We start from the raw sequence: 12382 nt of genomic DNA on the forward strand, positions 1-12382 counted from the left end.
AGTGACAAAAATGTGGAAAAAAATGTGAAAATTTGCTTTTTTTTGGCTTTTCTGACGCTGTTTTCTACGTTGTCGCCTTTTCCGGGGAATAGAACACAAAAAACATCAAAAGCGCAGAAGAAATCGCCTTAAATCGGGAAAAAAAGGACAAACTTGGATCAAAGTGACACAAACGTCAGAAAAATTACAAAAAAATCTTCAAAAACACCGGAAAATGACAGAAACTTGATGAAATGCCCAAAGTGATAAGAACTTGGATAAAAAGGGACAAAAATGTGAAAAAAATGTGAAATTTGCTCTCTTTTTTTGCTTCATCTAACGCGTGTTTCTACGTTGTTGTCATTTTTTTGACAAACTTTTTTTTTTTAAATCAAAAAACATCAAAAAAAATGACAGATAAATGACACAAAAAGTGATAAAAACTTGGATAAAAGTGACAAAAATGTGGAAAAAAATGTGAAAATTTGCTTTTTTTGGGCTTTTTCTGACGCGTGTTTCTACGTTGTTGTCATTTTTTTGACAAACTTTTTTAATTTTTTTTTTTTTAAATCAAAAAAAATGACACAAACTGATAAAAACCTTGGATAAAAGTGACAAAAATGTTTTAAAAAAAACATTTCGGGAAAAAGGACAAACTTGAATCAAAGTGACACAAACGCCGGGAAAAATTACAAAAAAATCTTCAAAAACACCGGAAAAATTACAGAAACTTTGATGAAAATGCCCAAAAGTGATAAGAACTTGGATAAAAGTGACAAAAATGTGAAAAAAAGTTTGAAAAAAATGCTCTTTTAATGCTTTTTTCTGATGCTTGTTTCTACGTTGTTGTCATTTTTTTGACAATTTAAAAAAAAAAAAAAAAAAATTTAATTTAAAAAAAATGACACCAAAAGTGATAAAAACCTTGGATAAAAGGGACAAAAAAAATTTAAAAAAAATGTTTGACATTTTTTTACTGTATTTTTTTGCTTCTTCTGACGCTTGTTTCTACGTTGTTGTGACATTTTGTCTTCTTTTCCTCCACATGGAGCCGAAGACCGAACCCCTCCAGCCCTGCTGGTGGTTTCTGGTCCGAGAACCAGGTGATGAAACAGAAAACACTTGAGTGACAGAAAAGAAACTCCGTTTCCCAGAGTCATTAGCTGCGGTGCGATCGGGCCAACCAATGAAACTGACGTGTGGCGACAACTTCCTGTTTCGTGATGTCAAGTTGAAGAAGTCGCCGCATGAATTACTGTCCCCCAAACATTGTCCCCCGGAGACGAGAAGACGCACAACTTCTGCAAATGGGTGAGAGAGCGTCTGATACTCAACACGTTCACTGTGACACGCATTTAAAAACAACAGCTTAAGTCTTGTGTAGTTAGTTAATTATCATAATTTACTGTTTTTATCACTGAAATACTGTCATTTCGAGACAATTTAACAGACACAGGAAGAGTTTTTTAACCAAAGAGCCAGAAATGCACTTGACACTACCTGAGTATTGAGTATAAATCATGCTGTGAATGTCTCACATGTGTTTTTTACGCCTTTATTTCAATTTTTTTGACACTCTTCTGTCTCTTTATGAGACTTTTAGTGGCTCTTTTCTACTTATTTATTCACCTGTTTTGCATTTTTGCACCGATGAACAACAAAAAATGACTTTTCCCTTTCGCTACTCAACACTTCAAATGACCTTACATGTGGAAAAACTGCACCAAGTGATGTGAATTACCTGCTTTTGTGAAAAAGAAAAGTACCGTGATGTGATGTATAGAAAGCCACAATGCGTCAGGAATTCCTTTGTTATGAACCGCAGGTGTTGTAATAACCAGTCACACAGCTCTGCCTCTGATCCATATCTAACCCATATTTCGGTTTAATCTTGATCTTATTCATTTAGAGCTTTCATTTCTGAGTCCTCTGTCACGCACTGACTCTCCACTCATCTGTGGATGTGTCAAAACGCAATTTAGTTTTTAGGTGGAGGATAAAAAAATAAAGACGTCTAAAGATGTGATGCAGGAGGACAAAAAAAGACCCGTTTAACCCTCGTGTTGCCTTCACTGTCGGTACAAACCGACCCGGGACTTATTTGGGGTTTTAAAAACAATCCTGATTTAACATTTAACTTCATAATCTTTTAACAAATATCGTCTTTATCTCAATTTCCAACAGCTGAGATAACATCTATGTTTAGGGAATGCATCAGTCTCTACTAGCACACTGTTAAACATGGAAGTGGGGGTTAGTTTTTTATCATAATTCATGTTAAAAATCCACTATGGAAACAACATAAGTGTCATATCCAGAATAAAGTTCTGAATTGAGTCAGGAATACATGTGAATCACAGGAAATAAGGAAAGGACGCTGATTTCAGGTAGAAAAAAAAATGCAACTTGTTCCATTTTTCTTCTTGTAAAAATCTGAAATGGGTCCATTTGACCCGAATACCAAACAAGGGTTAAACCAAAGAAAAGAAGCTAATCCACTAAATATACTGAAGCTATTTCCTCAGCACATGAAATGGGGAAGTTGGAGGCTTCTGAAAGCAGAATTAGAGTTGAAGCCGCAGCACAGGAAGCAAGTGAAGTCAAAAGAGAAGCATATTGGTGATATCGGAGTGGGAGGAGGGCGCTGGGTTGTCAAGAAAAGAGAAATTCATTCTCAGAATCGCGTTTCCTTCCCATAGCGTGCTTTATTTTCCTCCTAATGACATGCATTAATGTGTTTTTATTACCCATACACTCCCATGTCAGGCTGAGCTTAGCTCAGGTTAAAGGTTACTTACTTTTAACCCTCGTGTTGTCCACTTTTTTCAACATCTTGCGCTTTATTGTTAGTTTTTTTTTGCATATTGTCGCATTATTTTTTACTATTTTTTTTAAGTTGTTTTTTCTCCTTTTATGTTGCTTTTTTCCACTTTTTTCAACATCTTGCGCTTTTTATTGTTAGTTTTTTGTAACATATTGTTGCATTATTTTTTTATTATTTTTTTAAAACATTTTTTATAAATTTTTATTATTATTTTTATAATTTTTTTGTAATTTTTTTATAATTTTTTTAAGTTGCTTTTTCTCCTTTTATGTTTCTTTTTTCAACTTTTTTCAACATCTTGCGCTTTTTAGTTTTATTTTTTGTAACATATTGTTGCATTATTTTTTTATAATTTTTTCACTAATTTTTTAAAACATTTTTATAAATTTTTATTATTTTATAATTTTTTTGTAATTTTTTAATAATTTTTTTAAGTTGCTTTTTCTCCTTTTATGTTGCTTTTTTCAACTTTTTTCAACATCTTGCGCTTTTTATTTTTTGTAACATATTGTTGCATTATTTTTTTATAATTTTTTCGTTATTTTTTAAAAACATTTTTATAAATTTTTATTATTATTTTATAATTTTTTTATAATTTTTTTAAGGTGCTTTTTCTCCTTTTGTGTTGCTTTTTTAAGTTTTTTCAACATATTGCGCATTATTGTTAGTTTTTTGAAGTACCTTGTTGCATTAATTTTTTATAATTTTTTAACAATTTTTTTATAATTTTTTTATAATTTTTTGAAGTTGTTTTTTCTCCTTTCATGTTGCTTTTTTCAATGTTTTTTTAAACATCTTGCGCCTTTATTGTTATTTTTTTTTAGCACATTGTTGCATAAATTTTTTATTATTTGATTATTATTTTTCCTAATTTTTTTTAAGTTGTTTTTTCTCCTTTTGTGTTGATTTTTTCAACATCTTGCACTTAATTGTTTTTTATTTTTGTAAAATGTTTTCCTACGTTTTCGACCTTTTTCCAACATTTTTGGCACTTTTATATTTGATGTTTCTCCCCCCCCCCCCCATACGAGTTTTACACGTATTCTTGGAATTCATGAACACTAAACCTAATTTTTGAGTTTGAAAAGCAGAAACATGCTATAAAATTGAATAAAACACCCCAAATTTAATGGAAGATCCTTACTTTTACTTGACAAGAGCATTAAATGGAACCATCCGTGTTCATTTTTGACAATTTCTGATATAGACATATTTTTGGAAAATGGGTCAAATTTGACCCCAAAGACATCCGGAGGGTTAACTTAGTTATCAATCTTTAACTTAGTTTACCTAGATAAGAAAAGAAAATCCCAGAGATTAGAAAATGCATCTTAAAATCACCCGTAAATGTCGACCCTGATCTCGCATTCCCCGTCCAACAGTAGTATCACGTGTTATTATTTATGGTTTTATCTTTGCGTACCCACACAGAATAAGAAATTCTACTTTATGTCGATATCAGTGTATTGTTTGAGGTTATCTCACCCTCGCCAAATATCGCCGTGTATGTTTGTGTGTGCCAATATCATCCGGCGCAGCAAACAAAGCGGTTGTGTTCATGAGCAGGAAGTGGTTTTGCAGCTTGAGGTTTTATATCAGACTAAGTCAGTGGTATTACATTACAATGGGGCTCAGGTAAAAAATGGGTATTAATGTGCATAAAAGAAGCCAAGAAAAGATGGAAAAAAAATCTCCAAAAAGGCATCAAATGACAGATCAGACATTTATATAATATGTCACAAAAAAGTTGGATTTTATTTCCATTATTTACACTTTCAAAATAACAGAAAACAACAAAATGGCGTCTGTAGAGGTAAAAGTAAAGGTTTTACCCTGTTGCCTCGCTCACCGGGACCAGCAGGGAGGTCGGCCGAGGTCTTCCGGGCCCCGATGGTCGAGTGAGGACTGGTGGAGTCCAGATAGAGGACCGAGTTTACACCCGACCTATCACCCGCCTGATTGGGCTACCGGAGGTCCAAGACCAGGACAACAGCCTGAGCCCCCAAATCCCACACAGTAAAATACTTTTCAGAAAGGAACAAAACAGAAAACTATAACAGAAGAGTTGTAGTTTTAGTGAAACTATATTAAATATGAAATAAAGCACACCATAAACAACATAGCATTGGCTTCACAGTAACCATGGCCAACCAATCCTCCATAGCACAGTTCACACAACGTCAATGTGGCACAACATTTGCATTTCTGCATGTAATGTTTCGGGAACCCAGGACGTTTACTGTACCCATATTTTTTTGGAAATGAAGAAGTGCTCGCTTCCTTAACTGAGGTTCTTTGAATTTAAATTCACACTTTGCTCTTGTAGTCAAAGCGATGTGCTTGTGTTGTGTGACTCCACTTAAACCCACTTTTTGATGTCTGACAACATTATGGAAAGGATCCCTACAGAGACAGACCTTCATGTTAAAGAGTAAGATCATTTGTGTTTAATTAGTAACAGCCCTAAAGTCGCAATCACCAAACACACCAGACTCCATGTAAATAATCAGTACTTTTAGCATGTATAGAGCAGCATATCTCCACCAGACTCCATGTAAATAATCACTACTTTTAGCGTGTATAGAGCAGCATATCTCCACCAGACTCCATGTAAATAATCACTACTTTTAGCGTGTATAGAGCAGCATATCTCCACCAGACTCCATGTAAATAATCACTACTTTTAGCGTGCATAGAGCCAGCATATCTCCACCAGACTCCATGTAAATTATCACTACTTTTAGCGTGTATAGAGCAGCATATCTCCACCAGACTCCATGTAAAAAATCACTACTTTTAGCGTGCATAGAGCCAGCATAATTTCACATGTAAATGGGAGAATTAAGAGTTTACTTCAACCAGACCAGAGTGGTGATTGTTGGAACAGAGGAAAAATGAACCAAGACGAATTTTGATAGTTTTATTTTGTTTCTGTCGACTTTGAATGAATCATGTTTTGCGATGAAAGAATCACTGTTTATTTACATGGAGTCTAGTGGGTTTGGTGATGGTGATTTTTGAGCTGTTTCATTTTAAACTAACCGGATCTTACGCTTTAACAATAAGGTCTACCTTTGTAGGGAACCTTTCCATGATGTTGTCACACACTCAATAATAATCTAAATCTGTCAGATAATGTTTCGGTAACACAGGACATTCGCCAGTATTTTCTTGAAATGAAGAAGTACTCGCTACCTTAACTGTGGTTGTTTGAATTCAAAATTCACACTGTACTCTTAGGCTGTGAAATACTAAATGTCTCGACCCTGCTGTGTTTCCTGAAGCTCAAGAGGGCCAGAGTGAGACGTCCCAACACACGGCGAGCAGTGACGAAGACAAGGGGACAGGAACGCAGGTACGAAACCCTCAATCACTGCTGATGAAATAGTCAGTTGGATTTCTGGCGTTAGTCGGGGCCATTTCCATCAGTTTCGGTTAATCAGTGACCACAGACAGCTCTGAGTGAGCTGTAGCCTACGTTGGGTTTTCATTTCCCTTTTTCTTTTTTTTTTTTTTTTGGGGTGGATTTACGATTGCTTCAAAAGCCGATTCTGTGTGTACAGTCGTTTCATCTGGTTGTGAAATGAGTAACGAGGAATAAGTGACTTGGCTTTGTGTCCTGAAAGCAGCGGTGGAAAGTAACAAATGACAAGTACTCACGTTACTGTAACTTGGTCGTTTTTTTAAATCAGTTTTTTGTACTTTTACTTGAGTATATTTTCTTGAAAGTATTGTACTTTTATAGGCTACTACGGGTCAAATCACGTTTTTTTTTAATTATAAGCGTCTTTGGGCCCTTATCAAATCACAGAAGATTAAGTATAAAAGGTTAAATGCACAATAACTAAGTAGATTTTAAATGACCTACGTTTTACTCTTACTTGTGTAGATTTGAGTAGATACCTGTGATTTGATGTACTTAAGTAAAAGTAATAATACTGTTTTTTTACTTGAGTAAAGGTATTGTACTTTTAGAGGCTACTACTTTTAAATCCCATTCACAGTGAGTGAAAAAAGTAAATGAAAAGGCTCTTTTTGGGGGCTTTTCCCTTTATTCCATAGTGACAATGGATAGACAGGAAAGGGGGGAGGGGGGGGGGGGAAGAGAGGGGGGGGGGGGGGGGAGAAGGTGGATGGTGGGTTTGAGCCCCGGGCCGCTGCCAAGGACTCCCACTGGGTGAGCTAGAAGTCGCCCCAAAAGGTCTCTGATGTCATTATATAATATACACTATACAATATACAACTAAATGAAGTGTAAATAAGCATAAAGTAAGCATAAGAGTATGTCTCCCCCTCACCTACTGTGTGTTACATGTAACTAACGTTTACTATCAGTACATTTTGAAGTTTTAGAGTTACTTTACCCATTTTCAAAAAGTTTCTATATCAGAAATTTGGGTTTCTTTTCAACCAAATTGTCGAAAGAAATGACGTGGCAGGTTCCCCACGACGCTCATCACAAGCAGAGAAAATGACGAGTGCACTACTTTCATTGAGTTTCATTTCATCTAGGTGTTCTTATTCAATTTTACAGCAAAATTGAAGACAAAAATTGCTTAAAAAGTCACAATAACTTGTGCATACATTTTTATATTTTGACCCAGAAAAGCAAAAAAAAGGGACACGGTCGACAGAAAAACAACACGAGGGTTATAAGTAGAAGTAAAAGTTGTGTTTCCACCTCGGCCTAAAAGGGCCACGGCTCGCACGCACATCTCACCGCCATGAGCCACACATCAATATCTGCACATAGAGAAACTGCAGGAGGGTCCCCACAAGCCATGGTTCTGGTAACTGAGTCGCAGAGGGACAATATGAGAAAACACAATTTCGCTCATCAAATTTCCTGGGTTGATGCGAGTTGAAAGCCCGGCGGTTTCCGTGGTCACCGCTGGCCTGCCGATAGCATCGAGTCAGCACGCCAACGGCAATCATTGCGAGAAGAATCAGACGCACGCACACGCACGCACACGTACACACACACACACACACACACACACACACACGCACACATCAACACACAACACAGTGACATCAACAGCACCCACGCCGTTTTCCAAAAACACATTTCATCTAGTGGAAATAGCGAGTGTTTCACAATGAAATTCTCTCTGGTGTTTCAAAGAAAGAGGGGGGAGGGGGGGGGGGGGAGAGAGAGAGAGAAAGGGGGGGAGAGAGGGAGGGAGGAGAGAGAAGTGAGAAAGAGGAGAGGGTGAGAGAGAGAGAGAGAGAGAGAGAGGAGGGAGGAGGAAGTGAGAAGAGAGAAGAAGAGAGGGAGGGTGGAGAGGGAGGGGAGAAAGAGAGAGAGAGGGAGGGTGAGAGAAAGAGAGAGAGGGAAAGAGAGAGAGAGGGAGGGTGAAGAAAGAGAGAGAGGAAAGAAGGGAGGAAGAGAAAGAGAAAGGGGGAGGGAGAGAGAAGAGAAGAGAGAGAGGGAGAGAGGAGGAGGGGGGGAGGGAAGGAAAGAAGAGAAAGAGAGAGAGAGAGAGGGAGGGAGAAAGAGAGAGAGAGAGAGAGAGAAGAAGGGAGGGAGAGAAAGAGAAAGGGGGAGAGAGAGAGAAATGTATAAACTTTATTTCAGACCTATGGGGATCCACATCACAATAAACAAGAAATAAAGAGTGAGGGAGGGAGAGAGCGAGATTAAGAGAGAGGGAGCGAGAGAAAAAAGAGGGAGGGAGGGAGCAAAGAGAGAGAGGGGGAGGGAGAGAAATATACAAACTTTATTTCAGACCAATGGGGATCCACATCACAATAAACAAGAAAGAAAGAAGAGAGGAGGGAGAGAAAAGGGAGGGAGGATTAAGAGAGAGGAGAGAGGGAGGGAGGGAGGGAGGGAGGGAGGGGGAGGCGGTGAAGGGGTTCCAGTGCGTCTCTTCTTCTGCAGACGTTTCCTGTTCAGCCATCGAGCGTTTTGTGAATCAGATCTGAAACCGTTACCGAAAGTTGTTGAACTTTATGCAACATCGCCCCCGGCAACAGCCTCCTGATCCAGACGCAGTGCAGCAGCCGAAGACACACACTAATTATACACACAATACACCACACCTAATTATTACACACACACATATTATACACCACTGAATTACACACACTAATTATTACACACCACAATTATTACACACACTAATTATTACACCAACTAATTATTACACACACATAATTATTACCACACACACTAATTATTACACACACTAATTATTACACACAACCTAATTATTACACACACTAATTTTACAACACACACTAATTTATTCACACACTATTATTACACACACCTAATTATTACACACACTAATTATTACACACACAACTATTATTACACACCTAATTATTACAACCACTAATTATTACACACTCACAATTTTACTCACTAATTATTACACCACACTAATTTTACACCACTCACAATTATTACACACACTAATTATTACACACTCACAAATTATACTCACTATATTACACACTCACTAATTATAACACTCAAATATTACTCCCTAATTATACACACACACTAATTATTACACACACTAATTATGACACTCACTAATTATTGACCACTATTATACAACAACACACTAATTATTACACACCACTAATTATTACACACACTAATTATACACACTCACTAATTATTACACACACTAATTATTACACACACACTAATTATTACACACTCACTAATTATTACACACTCACTAATTATAACTTATAACTGAACATTAGCCTGTGAATTCATTTCACCATTAAATGGATTAGTTTTCATTTCATTTATTTATTTATTATACAGGAAAGTTAGAAAAAGTAACGATTACATTACAATAAATAAACGGGCCCGACTCAGTTTAAAAACTGGTTTTCAGCAGGTTCCTGTTCTGCAGAAACATTAAAACATGGTCCAGCACGTCAGGACAGACATTAATACAAGACATCGATATGGAAAGACACATTTAGACAACTAAAAACAACAATACAGTTACATAAGGACAAAGACATTAATACAAGACATCGATATGGAAAGACACATTTAGACAACTAAAAACAACAATACAGTTACATAAGGACAAAGACATTAATACAAGACATCGATATGGAAAGACACATTTAGACAACTAAAAACAACAATACAGTTACATTCAATTCAATTCAATTCAATTTTATTTATAGTATCAATTCATAACAAGAGTTATCTGGAGACCCTTTACAGATAGACCACACTCCAGAATTTAAAAGGACCCAACAGGTCTAGTAGTTTCCTCCAGAGCAAGCAACAGTGCGACAGTGGCGAGGAAAAACTTCGTTTAGGCAGAAACCTGGACAGACCCAGACCCAGACCCAGACCCAGGCTCTTGGTAGGCGGTGTCTGACGGCCGTTGGGTTAGAATGAAGAGTGGGCAATAACAAAAATAGAAAAACTAGTAGTTTGTAGCAGTTTCTTTGTAGTAGTTCATGGCATGCAGACGCTGTGCGGCATACAAGGCACAGCAGGACTAGCAGGATGCCGTACAGGACTTAGCAGGACGTAGCAGGACGTTGCAGGACGTAGCAGGACGTAGCAGGACGTTGCAGGACGTAGCAGGACTAGCAGGACTAGCAGGACGTTGCAGGACGTAGCAGGGCACCGCAGTGTAGCAGTTGAATAGCATCACAGAACGTGTACGGGACCATGGCGACAGCTGCTACCCTGATTCGGAGCCTCTCTGATTACATAAGGACAAAGACATTAATACAAGACATCAGCTGGGCGAGACAGATACAGACAATGCAAACAAGGCTTGGACCAGGGGTTCCCAAAACTTCAGCCCACGACCCCCAAAGTAACGTGCCCCCCCCCCCCCCCCCCCACTATACACGTATATAAACATTGCGCGCAAACCGCCACGCACTACTGCGTAGGCGTATCCAAACACACACTGACAACAGCCATGACAGTATTTTACAGTAATTTACCCATTACTTTAATTTGAACTTAACCTAATGAGATGGATGTGCAGTGTGTTTGGAGCTCAGAGTCCAGTCCTGGTCTAATGTTGGAGACCAGCTACTCGGAGATCGTCCTCCACATTCAACCGCGCTGCACACCGCCCTGTTACAGCGATTCTGTCGCTAATATGTTGTAAATCTGTTGCAATGACCTCAGGGGTCGGAGAGGTCAAAGAAATTTGCTTGGTTTTATTTTAAATTAGTACCACCAGTTTTATCTTGTGTTAAAATCATGGCTAACATGCTGTATGCCATTTCTAATTGTTTTACATTTTATTTTTATTTCTGGAAATCAACTTGCGACCCCGCCCCCCCCCCACTCTGGCTCGCGACCCCCTGTGGGTCCCGACCCCCACTTTGGGAATCACTGGTTTAGACAATACATGAGCAAATTAATGAATGCGTCAAGTGTAACTGTTAAGAAGGAGCTGCTGGTCTATAAAATGTCCCCTGAAACAACCCTAACGCGTGTTACGGTATCTCTACAAGAGAACCCAACAGTCGCAGTCTTTACACGTTGTTAACGCTGTGAAACTTGCAGTTTGATTACGTTTGAGCCCAAAAAACTACTTCCTGGTAGTTAATGTAGAAAATAAAAGGTGTGTTGGGTTAAAATCAGACGCTACTACTTACTTCCGTAAAGTTGGAACGATAGAAAAGCGCTAAATAACAACAGTCCATTTATTTACAGTCTATTTGTTGTTTACTGTATTTTCAAGCAAGACATCAACCTCGTCTCCTGGGTGAAAGTCCTGCCCCCCCCCCTCCTTTGCTGTTTACTTGTATTTTCAAGCGGGACCTGAACCTCGGTCTCTGGGTGAAGTCCGGCCCCCCCCCCCCCAAAAAATCCACAGTGGATTACATTAACAGGCATAAACTGAAAGTTTTGCCATGGCCTTCATATCTCCTGATTTCAACATAATTGAAATAGACCTTAAAGGAGCAGTGCATGACAGACAGCCCAGAAATCTCGGAGGGGGGGGGTACAAGGTATAAACTCTGCCGGGGTGCCCAAACTTTTGCAGACGCCATTTTTGGTTTCTGTTGTTTTGAAAGTGTAAATAATTGAAATAAAATCCAACGTTTTTGTGACATATATACGAATGTCTAACTGTCATTTGATGCCTTTTGGAGATTTTCCATCGTTCTTTTCTTGAATTTCAAGCGGGAAATATCCCCCCCCCCCCCCCTCCCCCCGCCCAAACTACCTACTTACCCCGAAATTTGGCACTCTTATACTTCATCACCTTACCTGGCAGCGTTGGCATGAAGTTCAGCGCTTGTGACCGAGAGGTTGTTGGTTCAATCCCCAGACCGACAGGATGAAATGTTGTTTTTATTAATTTAGAAAGGCAACAACATACAACACTCTCGTTGGGGAATGCGAAACATACATGCAATACAAAAGTTGTCTATGTAGGAAATAATCACCTGAATACAACAAACAACAGAAACAAAACAACAAAGGGGGGGGGGGGGTACTTAAAATACAAGTAACCTGGTGTTCTCCACCTTCGGGACTCTCTTGTGTCCCTCGGTCACAAATTGACCCGTGACTTATTGGGATTTAAAAACAAATCTGAAATAAATGTTCCTTTC

The 12382-nt window shown here is 38.3% G+C and overlaps 1 protein-coding gene across 1 annotated transcript in view; it reads left to right on the top strand.

Moving 5' to 3' along the window:
- Positions 1–1065: 1065 nt before the first annotated feature.
- Positions 1066–12382, top strand: part of arid5a (AT-rich interactive domain 5A) — a 33152-nt gene continuing 21835 nt past the window's right edge. Inside the window, exons 1-2 of the mRNA XM_032516789.1 lie at positions 1066–1290; positions 6088–6158. Of these exons, the coding sequence (XP_032372680.1) occupies positions 1227–1290; positions 6088–6158 (135 nt within the window). The 5' untranslated portion in view covers positions 1066–1226. The remainder of the gene's footprint in view (positions 1291–6087; positions 6159–12382) is intronic.

Source organism: Etheostoma spectabile, chromosome 5 (genome assembly GCF_008692095.1).
Source record: "Etheostoma spectabile isolate EspeVRDwgs_2016 chromosome 5, UIUC_Espe_1.0, whole genome shotgun sequence".
Classification (NCBI taxonomy): Eukaryota; Metazoa; Chordata; class Actinopteri; order Perciformes; family Percidae; genus Etheostoma; species Etheostoma spectabile.